The 18,300-nt window shown below is 37.7% G+C and overlaps 2 protein-coding genes across 2 annotated transcripts; one reads left to right on the top strand and one right to left on the bottom strand.

Annotated features, from left to right (window-relative positions):
- Positions 1-695: 695 nt before the first annotated feature.
- LOC131311324 (probable receptor-like protein kinase At2g42960) lies at positions 696-5,686 on the top strand. Its single transcript, XM_058338728.1, has 8 exons — positions 696-1,363; positions 1,900-2,596; positions 2,692-2,796; positions 2,938-3,060; positions 3,193-3,363; positions 3,478-3,607; positions 3,729-3,938; positions 5,243-5,686. Exons 2-8 carry the CDS (start codon positions 1,944-1,946, stop codon positions 5,381-5,383), a joined length of 1,533 nt encoding a protein of 510 aa, XP_058194711.1. The 5' UTR covers positions 696-1,363; positions 1,900-1,943; the 3' UTR covers positions 5,384-5,686.
- A 4,491-nt stretch (positions 5,687-10,177) lies between these two features.
- On the bottom strand, positions 10,178-13,569 carry LOC131310895 (WRKY transcription factor 71-like). The gene is made up of 3 exons (XM_058338153.1): positions 12,951-13,569; positions 12,117-12,260; positions 10,178-10,763 (listed from the first exon to the last, which is right to left on the bottom strand). Exons 1-3 carry the CDS (start codon positions 13,394-13,396, stop codon positions 10,376-10,378), a joined length of 978 nt encoding a protein of 325 aa, XP_058194136.1. The 5' UTR covers positions 13,397-13,569; the 3' UTR covers positions 10,178-10,375.
- Positions 13,570-18,300: the final 4,731 nt, after the last annotated feature.

Here is an 18,300-nt window from a genome sequence, read left to right as displayed (position 1 = left end):
GATCCAAACGTACTTCGAAATTTCAAAGTTAAGTGATTCACATTGAACATGGATGGGAATGTGATTGGTTTCACTGTCTTGATAGTTCAGAGGAGCGGGGATGCATTTCACTCCCATCAGACACACACAAAAAACAAAAGAAAAAAGAGGAAGCAAGAGAAAAGAAAAAGGAAAAGGCAACTTGCTTTGAGATTGACCTTAAATACTAGTAGTACATAATTAGTTAGGGTGTCTTAATTTATGTTTAGGGTGTCTTAATTTAATTGATTAATTTTTCTTGTTGTTAGGTTGGTTTTTGTTTTATAGTAGTCGATTTTAATTCAACTTTTTAATTTATGCACTAAAGAGATTGCAGACGGTAGCAATATAAAGAGAGTGATAAAATTAAAATTGACTTTTAGAGGCGGCAGCCGAAAGATTCAAATTTTTTTCATATGACACTAAACAGTGCAATCGACAGAACTCATTGGGAATAACAGATTCACGTAACAAACTCAGTTAGACTTGAGATTTGGTTTGGTTTGATTTTGACCGAAGAGAGTCAGGAGACAAAATAAAATTGCAAATAAGAATAAAAAGCGTTAATATATGGAGTATATATTTTTTATCTATCACCTTTAAAGAAGAGGATAATCAGGTAATTCTGATGCAGAGTGAACTAGATATGGAGTGAGTTAATGCCCTCTGTCTTTGGTCGACGACTTGACTCTCTCTCTCTCCCCCCATCCCATGAGTCATGTTCACAGTTCTCTCTCTTTCCTTTTGTTGGGGTTTTCACTTTTCCATTAATTATTCTCACCCAGCTATAAACGCCCATCTTCTATTCCCCTCATTTTTTGCTTTCCCTTTACTGTTTCCTCTCTCTCTCTCTCTGGTTTCCTCCATTGCAAACCAAGCTTTCTTTCCAGCTCTACTCCACATTCACTCAACCCACCAAACCATTTCACCCACCTCTTCTTTTCTCTGATCTCTCTCTCTCTCTCTCTCCCCCCCCCCCCCCCCCCCCCCTTTCACATTCTCTCTCTGATTACACTTTCTTCCTACATTTGCCCTTCATAGATTAGCCTTTTGTCTGGCCTTATTTCTTCACTTATTCTATTGCTTTCTCAATTCTTTCTTTTTTTCTTTTAGGCCCACTGTTGGCCATACCCTTCTGCTTCTAAACCACTCCTCTTCAACTGCTAACTTTCTCCTGGGTTTCTTGTGTTTTTTTCTGGTGGGGTTTTGTTATATTTCATTCCAACTCTTCACATTGGTCTCTCTACGGTCTCTGTTGGTTCAAAGATAGGCCCTTTGTTTGGTTCTTAGGGTTCTCAAAGAAGAAAGATCAAGGGTTAGGTTTAGAATTTGGATAACTGCAAGGGTAAGTTCTTTCTCCTTTGAATAAATTACTTTATATTATATGTACATTTCTCTTTATTTTCCCCTTAGATCATAAGTCATGCTATGCTGGATTTTCTACCTATTTTGTAGATTTGGAGTTGGAATTTGGAAAATGGGATTTGTGGGTGTTTGTTTGCTGAATGGAATAGGGATTTCCCTGGCTTATCAAATGCCTGAAATAATAGGGAATAGTTTGTTAAGGATCACTATTTCTAATTGAACTGTCGACTTCAAAATGTAGTTTGAGTGTGTTGAAATCCCATGCCTGATTAGTTTCAACTTTTTAATTTCCCTATTAATGGTTTGCTAATTTGACCAGATTAAGCAAAGAATCATTATTTCTTGCAAAGGTAGCCTTCTTTTACGGCTTTTGAGTGTTAAATCAGGGAGGAGATAGTAATTTTGTTCTGCAAACTTTGTAAATCACTGGAAAATGCGTTTGAAGCTTATTGGAAATCTCTGTTTGTTTTAGGTGTTTTGCATTTTATTAGGAACCTAACATGTTCTGGAATCCAGGTGGAAATTGTTTCATCATATCGGAGTACCAGGGTCACCCAGAAATGTCATCGGGGAGTTTAAATGCAGAGTTGTCGACGAAAACTTCATTTTTGGGTCTAAAACTATGGGTTGTGATTGGTATTTGTGTTGGTGCATTCATAATTCTCATTCTATGTATCTTAGCTTTATGGGTCACCCTTCGGAGAAAATCTAAAAGGACCCTAGACAAGTATCCACTTACCCTAATACCCAATGTCTCGAAAGATATCAAGGTCGATAGAGTTGGGCGTCAAAACTCCCTTGATGATCCGGAAAGCTTATTCCTTGCGGTTAATGATAAATCAAGCGATAAGAATTCCGAAAAGATGTTAGTTCATTTGGGTACAAGCATGTCAGGCGATGCCGATAATATAAGCCAATGTAGCTCAGTTTATCATCAAGAGAGGGCGTGTAGTTCACAATCAGGGGAAAGTTCTGGAACAATCCGGAAACAGTCTTCACTTCCATATGGACTACCAATGGCCTCTCCTTTAATTGGACTGCCGGAAGTCTCGCATCTTGGGTGGGGTCACTGGTTTACTCTTAGAGACCTTGATCTTGCGACGAATCGTTTCTCATCGGAGAACATTCTTGGCGAAGGTGGCTATGGAGTTGTTTACAAGGGGAAGCTCGTCAATGGGACTGAGGTGGCAGTCAAGAAGCTTCTCAACAATCTGTAAGAATGAGTCAAAGACTCTCAATGTTTGGGAAATAAATCTTAGTCTTTATAAGTTCAACATTTTATGGTTGTGTGAAAATTTGGCGTTGCAGGGGGCAGGCAGAGAGAGAATTTAGGGTTGAAGTGGAGGCTATAGGTCACGTTCGACACAAGAATCTTGTGCGGCTCCTTGGCTACTGTATAGAAGGAGTTCACAGGTAAGTGCATACATTTCTGTTGATTTCTGGATTTTTGTCTTCTCCGCTATTCACTTTATGTATGTCTACATTAGCAGATTCCTTGTGTTATAGCATCATATTAGTCTTCACTGCATAAGTTTTGACTTTTATTTCAAGCAGAATGCTGGTCTATGAATATGTTAATAATGGCAACTTGGAGCAGTGGCTTCATGGTGCTATGCGCCAATATGGTAACTTTACATGGGAAGCCCGAATGAAGGTTCTTCTTGGTACTGCTAAGGCGTAAGTCCCTTTTCTTCTCTTTTTATTTTCAATGCTTGGACTCTTTCATGTACTATTTTTTCCTGTACTAGCTATGTTTCCGGGAATCTGGTTGAGCTGAAAAAAAAGTATGTGTTACCATATGATGTCCAGGCTTGCATATTTGCACGAAGCAATAGAACCAAAAGTTGTGCACCGTGACATAAAATCTAGCAATATCTTAATTGATGATGAGTTCAATGCCAAGGTTTCTGATTTTGGATTGGCCAAGCTCTTGGATTCAGGAGAAAGTCATATAACCACCAGAGTTATGGGAACATTTGGGTAATGTGTGCGATCTTATACTGAAAGCTCCTCTTTTTGAAAATTGTAAAGCATTTTCTGATTAAAGCTTCACTTCTTAAAACTAAAAAGTCTGTCCCTCCGTGTTATTTACAGTTACGTGGCACCAGAATATGCTAATACTGGGATGTTAAATGAAAAGAGTGATGTTTATAGTTTTGGTGTTCTCTTGCTTGAGGCAGTAACAGGAAGGGATCCTGTTGATTATAATCGGCCTGCTAATGAGGTACCAAATTCGTTAGAACTCTTGTTGTCTCTAGTTGTGTTCTCTCTCTATGTTTAAATAATCAAGACACTGTTTTGCTAGTATTTTCCATCAGTGATCACTCTTCCTGTTTGCATGGCAGGTTAATCTTGTTGAGTGGCTTAAAATTATGGTAGGAAACAGAAGAGCTGATGAAGTTGTGGATGAAAACCTTGACGTTAAACCTGCAACACGTGCCCTAAAGCGTGCCCTTCTGGTTGCTTTAAGGTGTGTTGATCCAGACTCAGAGAAACGGCCCAAAATGAGTCAGGTTGTTCAAATGCTTGAAGCCGATGAATTCCCTTATCGCGAGGTGCGGATACACTCTTGTAATGTTCTACTTATCTGCATTTTGATAAATTTCAGGATTTTTGCAAAATCCCACCATGTAATGACCCCCACGATTAAAACAAAAATAAAAAATAAAGAAATTGCAGAATTGAATTTGTTGTTCTCTAATAATGTTGAAGTTTCCATAATATGATAGTTAGAATTCCTTCCTCGCATGGATTTGAACGGTTGCTGAGGCAACACCTATTTACTTATCGTCGTTATCGATATGTGTGGAAATAGGCGGCACCTACTGACAGTTAGTCCATCACTGTAGTGCCACTCAAATCTTGTCCACCTTTATACCAGCGGAGGTGTGAGAAATTGCCTGGTTACTGTGCAATACCTTGTTGCGTGAATAAACACCAATGGTCATTACAGTTATGAAGTTTGGTGCATATGGTAGGCCATGTGTCTGTGTTATATGTTGGATTTCGGAAGGAAAGACTTCGTTGACTTGCTTCAAGTTGGTTACGTAAGGACGAATGGAAAGAAAGGGACTTGGAACAAAATAAGGCAGCATTGATGGAGTATTGAATGAGAATGCTTGAATGGGAATCAGAAAAATGTAATCCAACCCTGGCATAACCAAAATGATTGTGTGGCCAATGATGGATTTTGTGCCATGGAATGGATCGAGGAACTAAGGACTTTTCGAATACCGACACGACTACATTCACATAAATTGGCAAATGGATCTGCTACCATTTGGTATTTTAGAGAGTTCCATCAAACGATGTCTCTGAAATGTGGCCTTTTTATCTATTTCCATGGTTCGGTAATAGCTAATATACATTCAATAGAGAATTTGTTAAGCTCTTCACTCATTTTGCTGCTGCTTTTTGGAGTTAGTTCTGTATTGGCAATTCAATTCTAGAGTTCTTGAAGATTAGTAAAACCACTTATATACGTGACTGACATGTATTAGTATTAGACATATGACCGTGTACAAATTTGGGAACTTTGGACAATACTTTGCTTATCATGACCCGTGAGGGCACTAGCTCAGTACATCCAACATACTAGCTAAATGCCTCCTTTAAAGCACTTTAGCTTGCCTCTCGCACATTTTGGCTCTCCAACAGGCTTGCCATCCTGTGTCACGTCATTTAGGTAGGTTGTGAGTTTTGTAGCTAGTCTTTTGATTAGCAAGTAGTAACCATCAAATGTCAATCCCTTTTCTTGCCCCTTTTCACGGGTGGCGTAATTTGGTTGGAAAGGATAACTGTGTGAAATGGATGACGATGTTTAGAAGGTCTGTCTCAGGCTTAAACTGTCTGTCTGCAGGACCGGAGGAACAGGAGAAGCCGCACTGCAAGCATGGAAATTGAATCGGCCATAAAGGAGAGTTGCGATTCACCTATTACTGATCAAAGCAGGGTAGAACAATCTGGGAGCCATTCATCTGATCAGATGACTCGGGCATAGGTATGACCCTGGTGGAGATTATGCCTCATCACCCCTTGACTTTTGGAAAAAAATTCGGTAATCCTCGAGTAGATCAAACTACATTTTCATGTTACTTTTTGGAGAAATTTATGCAGGTCATAGAGCAATTGGATGTGGATTAGCCCATTGGAAATTCTTGAACCATTAGAGGTTGTTTTTCGGTTTTTTACTAACTTCTCCCGCATATGTGAACAAAATGATGGATAAGCACAACAAAGTAGATGATGTATAGGTGTTTTTGGAGAGGATGGTCTTTCTTCTATTTATGATATTATTATTATCCTTCCTTTTTGTTTTTATTGTTGTCTATCTGTTACTCCATCACTGCAGTCTGGTGGTTAGTTCAACTTTCATTTGGTTTCATTTCTTTCTTTTCCTGTCTGTTTTCTTAGGTTGTCCTTTTATGATTATTTCCCCCTTTTTTGGCAATCACCAAAGTGGTGAATCATTTCTCATGTCCTTTTTTTCTCTCTCTCCTTTTGCTTGCATGCTCCACTGCACAGGTGAAAGTGATGATGCTTAAAACATCTACTATGTTGCCTTTTCTTTTGATCTCTCATATTCATCTCAATCATTTCATACAATTGCTATCCACCCAGATGTCTGACACAGACCCAAACGGTATTGCGCCCAAAACTGTTTTGATATTCGCAAGTCCCACACGATGCACGTAGGATTCACTCGAACCGGATGACTTTGGTCACATCGTGTCCGAACATTCATGTCTGACACAGAGACGTCCAGACACATATCCAGTCAATAACGTGTTCGGAGCTGTTTTAATACACGTGAAGATGCAATCAAAACAGCCCAACACAATGCACATAGGATTCACTCAACCCGGACGACTCTGGACACATCGTGTCCTAACATTCATGTCCAACACAAAGATGTCCGGAGACATATCCAGACAATAACGTATCCGGAGCTGTTTTAATACACGTGAGTTTTACACGATGCACTTGAGTTCCACAAGACATCGGATGGTTTGTGACACATCTGTGTTCGCATGCCTCTTGTATTCAACGCACACATAAATGAAGTCCAAGCACACACAAATGAAGTCCAATAGGATTGTTCAAAATCTCATTCCAGCTAATAATTGGAATTGGGAAGTAGCTCACTGATCTGATCTGATCTGATCTGATTGTTTATACTAGACTAGACTAGATTTCACATGTTGTGGGGGCCAGTTTTCTGCTTGTGAGACATGTTATTGTGGGCACTCTTTGCTTCTTCTCTGACAGGGACCACCGTGGGAGGTGGAGGGGCAAAGTGGGCACCCATGTTTGAAACTCACAGGAGTTCCAGCTTTTGACTTTTTTGGCCCAGATTAGAACTAACGGCCATATTTTCTGATTTTGTCTTCGTGGAATGTTGTGATTGGTTGAGTCTCAATAGAGGAATCAGGTGGTAGGCCACTTGTTTGTTGGGAATCACAAAAATCTTTCTTTGGGTATTAGTTGTATTTTTTTCTTAATAATTTATTTGGTGCAGTAATCTCATTATTAAACAATAGGAAGCTCCAAATGGACTGGATAAGGACTGGTAAGAGATCCAGCTCCCCCGGATAAACCGCATGAAACCGGACCGGACTTGTTTCGACTGGTTCCGATTTCTACTTCTCCAAACCGAATTGTCCAGTTCGGTCCCAAACAAACCTCCAAACCGGACCGGTATCACCCCTCCTGCAAGTGTGTGGTTGGATTACATTGTTTAAGATTTATTTATGTAATTATACATTATTTATGAACGGCCTTACAATCAAGCCACTATATGGACCTGATTGCACAACCCAAATCTCTGGGGAACTAGCGCGGCTGCACTATTCACGACTCTCCACTTACGTCAAGGTACTCACCTGGTGGATAATCGAGCCCTAAATTTTGAGGTGTACTCCGAAAGCCCGGGCATCCGTCCAAACCAGTGGAATCTAAATCCGTCATTTGGTTATTTTGAATTTTAATTTCAGAACTAAGATATCATTTGGCATCTAAGTGATGTCATGCATATTTGTAATTTGTGCATGTAAAAACGGGTCGGTAGTATATTTTAGTATCAAGTTTGATGGATTCGAGGACTCTGTAGTGCATGGGTGCACTATAGGAGTGTTGTATATGATCCAAGCCTTCCATCTCTATAATCACTATAGGGTGCGTTCCGGGGTGTATCCATGTAGGATACTTTTTGAAATGACCATCAACAAATTTTTTGGATAGCTCAGACCGCACATGACACCCATCCTCGGCAAAAATGCACTATAGGGTCCTTGGTTTCCTATCGGATTGGATATGACATTTAGTTTTATTTAATAAGAGTGGTCCTCTTTTTTCCTTTTTCTTTTTTTTTATCACTATTTAGTAGTCATATTCGGATTGGCTTGATAGCTGTGCCAAGTGGCCAATCCAACCGGTTATTTCGGCACGAACAGCTCGGATCTAATCCGATCAAGCCATCGATTGTCTAGATGAAAGGTCAGATCGATCGCTCGGCACCACTACCAAGCACTGCTTGACAGCATCCCTGGATCCCCGGGTCCTCGTCCTCTTCATTTCATCTCTCTCTCTCTGTCTCACGAGGAAAAGTAAATGCTAACCGAGAAAAAAGGAGAGACATGGGCTAGGTTGTAGTGAAGGTCCACATGACACATACATACATCACGGGCCTACAGTTCACAATTGTTTGGGGAGTTTAATTATGGACAGCTCCAATATTTGGAACTTAATTATTTCCTAAAAATGACAAATAGGAGTTGTACAGTTTTTTTTTTTTTTTTTCGCGGTAACAGAATTTTTTACTCATGTATCTTATGATATTTACATTAAAGAGATATAGCAATCGTGTTCGGCAATATTTAAACTTTGTCCAGCGCGATAACAACCAAAGAAATAGCCCCATAAATCAGGAAATCAACGATAAAAAAACGGCTCTGAAGGAGGGATAATCGAATTTTCGTTCGATACTGCCTTCAACAAGATTTGATCATCCAATCTCTCACATAAGTGAAGAGTATACAATAGTCAGACTTTGCACTTTTTCGAAGCATATATAAATGAAAGCAAAAAGAGTTTACTGGAGTTGTCACATTGATTCAAAAGAAAAAGGACAAAAGTGTAATATCATCAAATTTTGATCCTTTGAGTCAAACATCGGCAATCTTTATCACTCTATATTTGATAACAATAAAATGAACCAACAAAATGGAATGAAAAGGATAAGGTTGTAGTTAGGCCGATTCAGCCGTCCATTTCGGCGCGGATGTAAATCTGAACTCTTATTAATCTGAACTGTCTATTGCCGACATGAATGATCAAATCGACCGTACTACAACCTTGTAGGGTAGTCCGCCCGACAGGATCCTCGGCAGTTTTAATTAAGCATGGTTCCATTTCTTCAAAGTGAAAGACTTTTCGTTCACCTCTTTTTGCGAGAATGGCATTGGAGCATGTTTGGTGACATCAAGAAGAATAAATTCATCACTCCCAGAAGTCAGAGATATGCCTTCAATTATCAAAGGGAGCCAATATTTAAAATAGATACATTAACGGCCTCAAACAGACAGAGATCGAAACCCTGGATTTGAAGCTCTGTTTGTGGATATCAATCCTATGTTTTTTTTTTCTTTGTTTTTTTTTTTTGAAAATCTCCTATGAAAGAAATGTAGTCGGCCGGATACCGGTTGGGTTGCCCATCTGGGCCGTCTGAATAGGCCCAGGCGAACCCGATAGCCGATGAACATTGGCAACCAAATGGGTCGCCTGGCCCAGAGCTTTGCGGGAGGGCTGAGGCGTCTGGTCAGATCTTGGAGGATCACGTATATATAGCTCGATCGATGACACATCAGCACCGAATTTTTCGGTCCGACCACGTGGCATCACTCTTGGTTCGGCCACGGGACTTGGTTACGTGCATGCAGCTTGACAGCGTGGCACGCAGCGATCGTCATGCATGGCGTCCAATCAATAAGCGATTATTTTTTTTGCTCAGCAAAACAAAGATTTTATTGGCTCGAAAGAGGTACATCGAGAGGGAAACTCGCTAAGCACAAACGCTAACGAGCAAATGATACAAAGACCATAAAACATGAAAAGAAAAAAGAGGACCATCCAACAGAGAATTAGACAGCACCACCCATCACAAAAACAGTTACACTTTCACCTTCCTCATTCCGTCAAGATAACCCTTAAAATCCTGAAGCAATTATTTGTGGCAACAGAAATTATAAAAAGAAGAAGAAGTGCCAAACAACCGTCGACTTTTCCTATCCTTTCTTTGCCTTAAACCAATCTAATAGCATCAATAGTACTTCTAATGAAGTTCAGCCCTGAATAATTTCTCAAGTTATAGTTGCATGGCCTTGATCAAGAATGCAATCCTTGCTTTGATAAGGCAACATGAGACCAATAATTTGCATTGTATATTTACCAAGAAATTAAATAAAATGCGTATTCGCTTTTAGTAGAAAACTGTGGATATAATCAAGGTCGTATATATGGATTATATCAACCGGCCACCAGATGTTAAGGTTCGCGCTTGCTGATCTTTGATACTGATACGCTTTGGCATACTGCGTGAGAGTGAAAATCACATGCGTATTACGAAATGCTGCTCATGCGGCCCTGTACTCGATCACTAAAAAGATCATTAAGCTGTTGTGAAGGCTGTAAATGCTCTTGACAGATAATATTGCAAATGCGAACATTAACATTACATGCTCCGACACAACGATTTAAAACCTAGGATTAACCATCTGGTAAACACAAATTCATCAACTTAGAAAACAAAAGAGATACATTAGAAAAATGTGCATATTCTACAACCTTCCGGCGTTCCTGGCATGAGAATTACGGAAATCCGAAACACAGGACAATCGAAGAAGACTATCACTTGAACTAAGACATACTCACATACATATATCCAAAACTAGATTCATTGAGAGAGAGAGAGAGAGAGAGAGAGAGAGAGGTATCATCAAGGCTCCTGTTTCCGGGCGAATGAAGGGAAAACGTCCTGCAATAAGCCATAGTCTGGAAATTGAAGAAGCTGCTGCTGCTGTTGCTGATGATGATAGTACATGGAGCTAGGGCGGTTGTGATCGTCACCTTGCTGGTTAGTATTTAGGTTAACAGGAAGCATCTGAGACAGGAGGTTTTGAGGAAAGCTAGGCCCCACTGACGATCCCTGGAGGAAGGAAGAGGAAGGTGGGAAAAACATTCCGGCAGCGTTTCCCCGGAGGGTCGCCGGGCTGTGGTGGTTGTGCTGTCCTTCATATGTGGTGATCACAGTTGATGGGTCCTCATATGATCTTTCTACCCTTTTCTTCACTGTGCATTTCTGACTGGTACATCTATAATAGCTCCTGCAATGAATCAAATATAGTGAAAATAAATAAATGTGCTATAGAAAATCTCTTCAAAATGAAACGAAAGTAATCGAGATGTATGTAAACTGGCCAGACACACAGTAATTATTACCAAAGAAATAAAATAGTTCTGACCTTCTTAATTTGAATATTTAAAATTTTGCATCTAGCTGCAAAATTTAATGCATGATTATTGTTCATTGTAAATACTCTCTCTGTTCCGATTTGTTTGTCCACTTTTTGACTTATACATGTTTCAAATTGACTGTCCAATTTCAAAATCAATGACTTAGATTATGTTGTATGATTATTGTAATTCATTGTAGTAATAATAATAGTTGAGATGTATGTAAGAGCACCTCCTGGGAAGATAGCAAAACCAATGCCAAACTACATTTGAAGAGCAACATAAGCAAAAGACTCTCTAAAGAAGATAACAAACTTTGCTGAGTACTATTTTATTGTAGTTCTCTCTCACTTCAAAGTTGAAGAGAGAGAAAGTACGTACTCTCAAATTGCCACTTTATCAAATGTAATGCTTATTATTGATCTCTTGGCAAAGTGAGTTCTTTAGAGTAAAAAAAGTGATAAGCTTTTTAAAAATTTGAAGAGTCCTTGGAGTGCATTAACTCTTCAACTCATCAAAGGAGTCAAATTTTGCTTCTTCCTGTAAAGATTAGCTTAAAGGATCGATGCTCTTAGCTAATCTTGGCAAATTAATGTACAACTTTCACCCATTACCTGAAAAATTGAATCAGTAGAATATTTTATAGTATATATTTATAGATTAAGATGGATGAGATGAAATTTAATTTGAAAATGTTTTTTTAGCTATGCCACAAACTGAATGCATTCATGGCTTTTGATAATCGCTGAAACCAACATTAGGACGTTACAAACAAATCACAGTTCTATCAAGAAAATCATGGGTTGCATGCATGATAAGTGAGATCAGTACTTTTTTTAATTATTTTATTTTTCTGATAGGCAAGTGAGATCAGTACTTCAGCAAACTTACTTAAACAAGAGAAGAAGAAGATTGAAGATAATCTTAATTATTACTTGTTAGTACAATTAGACAAATTGATTAATGATTTGTTCAAGTTCGGTTTGAAATTTTTTTTCTGAGCAGCTTGGTTTGAAAACTTAACAAGCTTTGAAAGAAATTTTTTTTCTGAGCAGCTTGGTTTGAAAACTTAACAAGCTTTGAAAACTTTGACAGCTTATTTATTTGGAGAGCCCGATCTAAAACAATCTTTACACGAGCCAATTTCAAGTAGCTCAATTTTTTTTTAGCATCATATATAGATTGATTAACCACAAGGAACACATCTAGAGGTATATATATACCTTGGGAAAGGGCTATTCTTGACTGCCTTCTGTCCGTATTTTCTCCATCTGTAACCATCTTCAAGATTATCTATCTCGCTCTTGGTCATGAATGCATATCTTGGCTGCCTTTGCTTCTTCTCTGCTTTCTTCTTCGGTTTGTTCCTGATAATTAAGTCATATACGTTAACCCACAAAATTTAAATCATTTTTTTGAACAGCGAAGAAGAATTTGATTGATCTTTGAATGAATCATATACAAAGACTAAACATGAATATTGGACACAAAATTAATCAGTTTATGTACAACAAAACCTACTTACAAACAATCTGAATGGATCATATATATGTTTTCAAGAAATTAATTTCCTTCATCAGTATAGTGGATTTTTTTAGGAATTTAACGCAAATTAATTAGGGCTTTTTTTGTAACATTTCTTTAATTAGGAACCACCACCATATAATGGTATTCTACTCAAAGAAAAAGGGTTGATTTATAGTAATAGTAAGCAAAATCTAGTATGAAATTAAGGGGTAAAAGGAAAACCCTAATTTCCTAAATAAAAAAATGAGGTGCAAATTTTGTCAAAGAAAAATAGTGCAGTAGTATTTTGAAAAGATTATTACTGCATTAGCTGTTGGAAGGACTGAAAAGTCTACCTTTGAGAAAAAGACTGAACAGAAGACTCAACCCTAGTCTTTGAATATTTTTGTGATTAACATAGTAATTAGTATTAATTTCCATAAATCAAAACCAAAGGAAGTTTTCTCTCTAACTAAATACAAATGATGAAATTAATACCATGAAATATATAAAATCATCAAAATAAAAAACCCCAAAAAAAATTAACCTACGCTTTGTTATTCTTTTCGCCATCATCGCCATCTCCTTCTTCACAACGATCATCTTTCTTGCTCTTTCCAGAATCTTTTACTTCAGCTGCTCCTTCACTGGAAGAGGAGTTAGATAGTGAAGAGTGCGCCGGCGTTAACGGATTTTGATCGCTTGATTCTGCCACAGTACCACCGCCACTCTTCTTCGAACCACCACCATCGATCGGGCAAATCACTTCGGACGATGAACAAGACAAGTTGTAGTGATCTAAAGTGGCATGTGAAGAATTATGATCATGAGTTAAGTTGATGTAATTCGAAGGGAAATCAAATCCCACTTGTTGATTGTTGTAGGTGGAGTGATAATTGTGGAGGAAGTAGGGAAAAGTGCTTCCAGTGGTGGTTCCTGTTTGGTCATGGTAGAAAGGGTTATAGTGGGATGGAAGATCTCTATTTTCATCAGACATGAAGAAGAAGAAGAAGAAGAAGAAGAAGAATTTGTGGGGAGAGAGAGAGAGAGATGAGTGAGGGTTTTCTTAGGATCTCTGCTTTGGGATTGATGAGAAAGAAGAGAGCTTAGTTTTGGCCTTTTGGGAGTATATGCTTTTCTTTTCTTACTTTTTTTAGACTTGAAAGAGAGAGAGACAGAAGAGCGAGAGAGAGAGAGAGAGAGTGAGAGGAGAGAGAGAGAGAGAGAGAGAGGCGGGGCTTTTGCTCAAGGTTCCTTGTGGGGTTGGCACAACCTCTTCTTTTGGCTTATTTTTTCTCTTTTGTAAACATATTTAGTAGCATCAAAAATTTTAGAATTCTTTTTTTTTTATTTTGACAAGAGAAATTAGAAAAATAATAATAAATATCTATCAAACTTGAAAAAAAAAATCAGAGAAAATAATAAATTTAAATCTTTCCGTTTTGAAGGTTTTTCTTTTAATTAGTATAACTAATTTCAAGTTTTTTATCCTGATATTTACTATTTAAAATTTTCTCATCTGGTTGAATAAATAATTTAAAATTTTTACAAAAAAATTATAAAATTTCAAAAAAAACTAAAAATAAGTCAAAATAATAAAATGAATATGAGAGAGAGAGAGAGAGAGAGAGAGAGAGAGAGAGCTTGTGGTGGAGATGAGATGGATAATTGGTTTTGGAGAGAAGATGAAGCTAGCCGTGAGTCAGCCAAAGACCACAGCTGAGTATGCTGAATTAAAAAGTGAGATAAACTTTATTTTACTACACGTACAAAATGATACTTCTATAAGAAAATTACTTACCACGATGACATAAGTGTGACATAATGAGGAATGATACTCCCTAAGTTCCGATTTGTTTGTCCCCCTTTTGACTTATACATGTCTCAAATTGATTGTCCAATTTCAAAATCAATGGCTTAAATTATTAAATTTTTAAATCAATAGATTAGATTTGGTTTACTTAATAAGTTGGAAGCCTGAGATTGGATAAACAAATCGGGGCAGAGAGATTTATCTATTACTAATTATATGCTTTCATCAGATCTTATAATATGGGCTAGCTAGTCATCATCAATCATCGCTTCAATTACAAAAGGGTGATCGAAATTCATTTTTGTATTTAAAATCATCTTGATTGGTACTTTGCCTCAAAATAAACAGCCACGATTAAACAATCCCTATTCTAATTACTACTAATTTGTAAGCTCCTAAAAGTCGAGTTCTTGTGTTGGTGATTTTATTGACAAAACATACACTTTGATTTGGAATCAGTACTTTATCGACTTCTATTTTATTTTACCTCTCTCTTTCTAGAGCTTATATTTGATACATGTAAGGAGTGCGAGAGTGCGGTAGACATTAGTCTAAGTCTTTTCCGAGGATATTTAAGAGGTTCTTGAAGCTGCAAATTATTACGGTCGAGCTAGCGACCTTCCGCGAAATGTCAAACGATATATATATATATATATATATATATATATATATATATATTATAGTGTGTTCTTTGTTTGGTTGCTTTTCGTATGTGTGAGTGATTGAAATATTGATTGGTGATTGAGCGACAAATCTCTATATATAGCTAGCTAGCTAGGCCATCTAGAGCTTTTCAATATATATATATTGTGTATTTTCATTTGTATAACATGTCTCATATTTTACTTGCCTACTACAAGTTAGCCGTTTTTAAGACTGAACCACTATTTCAAAATATTTTTTGTTACTGTGAATTAGTCACTGTCACAGCGGGATACCTGTCATTTCTTCTGTCATAAGTAAATTGTTTAATGAAATCTACAAGAATCACGAAAAAAAAATTCAGTGCCGAGCGGGTATCACGTGGTGCCCGCTCGCGCATCCGAGCCGTAAGTCTATTTCATTTTTGAACGGCTCAGATTTGGAGAGAGAAAGTGATGGGGTGAGAGAAGAGAGAACGTTTCAATCTGAGCTATCTAAAAGTGTATCGGAAGGCTCGAATGAGCCGAACGGGTACCACGTGGGATATACCTGCTCGACACTTAAAAATCTGTGTGTTGTATGCGGCGAAGATGTACAGACAATAACCATGGAAAGCATTTTTTTTCTCCTATGAATTGTTCCTATCATACATGCCTGCTTTCAAATAAAAAGAATTATGTTAGAACATGTCAGAGATTACAAATAACAACTTAATTTTTTTTAATGAGTCGGTGGTTAAAAATTTATTATAATATGAATTCGAAACTCACCGTTTACCTAATAACCGCAATCTAATTATAGTGCACATCAAATTTTGTATTTTGTCTGCTTCACTTTTAATTGGATCCCCCACTAGTGATGGTTGAACTAGTTGTTCTCAAAGATTAGATGAAAGACGTCTAATTTGGCCCCAACGCCTGAATTGGAAAAATACCTAATGAGAATGCGTAAAAAAGGAAGAAGATGAAATGCATAAGGGAATAGGAACTTAGTTTCGTTTCCGGGGGTGCGTTTTTTTTTTCTCCCCATTATTTTATATTTATCAACAGAGAGTTAATTAGTAGGTCAGTTCATAGTAGGTTTTAAAAGGTATTCATAGCCGTGAATCTCAAACGCTCACGACGGGGCTCGAGCCTCCCACATGGGGAGGACCAGGAGATGCCAATTGGGGTTAACACGTGTTATAGGAATTGGGCACCGTCATTTGACTCCTTAAAAGGACAAGGCACAATTGGCACGTGGGGGGTAATTTTCAGCATGTTGCATGGCCGTATACGGATTACGGAACACCACACCAATTTTATTGTGACTTCTTTTGCTTCAAACAAGTTTGGTCAAACTTTGTTTTTGCTAGTGTTAGTCTTTCCAACAATAATGTCCACACAGAACATCGAATCCGGAAAACTAAATATAGTACACATAGTTATTTGGCATTCAAGGACAAAATTTAAAGAAAATGCTCCACCGACGGTGACTTCACCGCATTCACCGAAGGTCGCATGAGGCTCACTGCGGATCCCGTACGAAAATCCTAGCCGTTCAATACTTTAAAATAAAAATTGAGTGGCTTTGTGAAAAACCAGCTTAATATATCCGGTATATGAAAGTGTTCGATCCAATCTACTCATTTTTCATTCAGATTACGGGATCCTAGTATAGGACTAAGGGTTGAAACAAAACCTAAAATACAATTACTGCATGCATGGTATAGTATATTCAAAAAGGAAAAAAAATATTAATGAGTTATTTGGCATCCAAGAAAAAAAATTTAATTCGTTTTTTTAGCGGGCGAGAATTCTCTATTCAGATATACATTATTTGATGACAATAGAATAAAATTTATTGCGAGTATAATGTTGATGATTCGAAATCGGTTAATTTAAAGATTCTAACGTGAATAGAGTAGATTAAGATTAACGAATGAAAAAAAAAAAAAAACTAAAATCATACGGGGAAATCCTCGTAGTACTGGGAACTGGAAGGGAAATCTACTAGTAGCTAGTTTGATTCAAATCCTATACGTTCCCCAAATTTTCAGTGTGGTCCCTAGTATTGTATTGTTATAACTAAGGGTTGTTTTGGAGTAACTTGGCTTATTTTTTCTATTCGTCTTTATTTAAATTTTATTTGCACTTATTAACTTCGCGTCAAATTTTTATGAATTATTGATTCGTCTCAACAAGAGGGATAAAAAAAAATAAAAAATTATGACTGAAACTTAAATTAATCTATGGTGAAATAACTTGAGGCTACATACATTCTTGTCGATCTTTTTGTATACTATACTTCTATTTTTCCGAGAATCTAGTATGATAAATAAATATCCTGTTCACTCCTATTTTCCTCTTCGCAATTAATAAATCAATACACTATACTTCGCCATTTTTGAAGTTTTTTTTTCATAGAGAAGTAGTACTGTTTGCTCATTAAAGGGGTGGCTTCTCTCCATTCCATCTAGTATGATAAATCAATATCCTGTTCACTCCTATTTTCCTCTTCGCCATTAATGAAGAAACCACCGGCCCACATGGAATGGAAAGAAGCCACCCCTTTAATGAGCAAACAGTACTACTTCTCTATGAAAAAAAGACTTCAAAAATGAGCTTGATCAATTGCCTTTAGAGTTTAGACACAGACAATTTGGATGTTAAAAGTAGTCACACGATGTGGCACTTATTACATTGAGATATTGTTTGTGGAGCACGATATAAGTTCAGGTGTCTGGACCAGCTTACGCACGTCTACAACGAACATCGACTAATTCTGGAGGACCAATCTCACCTCCCACTTGCAAGGGTCCTAATTAAAGCTCGAGCAAATCTCTGTAGAGACTGTCCACCAAAAGAATTGATAGCACCTGAAAAATTTCGAGAAATCTCCGGAGGAAGCAAAGCTCCTACTCCACCAAGCCTTGAAAGGTTAGCATGATATATGTTTGTACTTGGTACGAATAGACTGTCCAATTATCATCACGTTTAAGGCCCACATGTAAGCAAGATCTGAGAGTACACAAAATTAGATACATGCATAGGCGCGGCGGCAGAAGCGATCTCTCATTTTTGTTTTGAAATGGAGTGGGGGTTATGATGAGCATGCCATTGAAACCCCACATCGCGCATGGTTGAGAATTGAGATGGAGAGAGAGGAATCACTCACACGGCACAGCTTTTTTTGGACTAAAAAGTTTTTGAACTGTTTTTTTTCCCTTACATTTTGTTTTCCTTCACATATACGTATGCTTGATTGAACACTAGAGCATGAAATTGTTGACCTTTTCTATATCGATCTCCTTTTTTGGGCCCTTCAAGTGGGTAAGGGGATGATTCTACTTGCACAGATATCCAATCTCAGATATGGGTTTTGTAGCTGAAAAAAATGACAGCTCGCACCGATACGTGGTCGGTGGCGTAGCCAGGAATTTAGTTCAGTGGGAGCACATTAATTAA

The sequence above is a fragment of the Rhododendron vialii genome, chromosome 12a (genome assembly GCF_030253575.1).
Source record: "Rhododendron vialii isolate Sample 1 chromosome 12a, ASM3025357v1".
Classification (NCBI taxonomy): Eukaryota; Viridiplantae; Streptophyta; class Magnoliopsida; order Ericales; family Ericaceae; genus Rhododendron; species Rhododendron vialii.
Note: the sequence above shows the minus strand (reverse complement) of the source record. Positions and strands in the feature narration are given on the sequence as shown.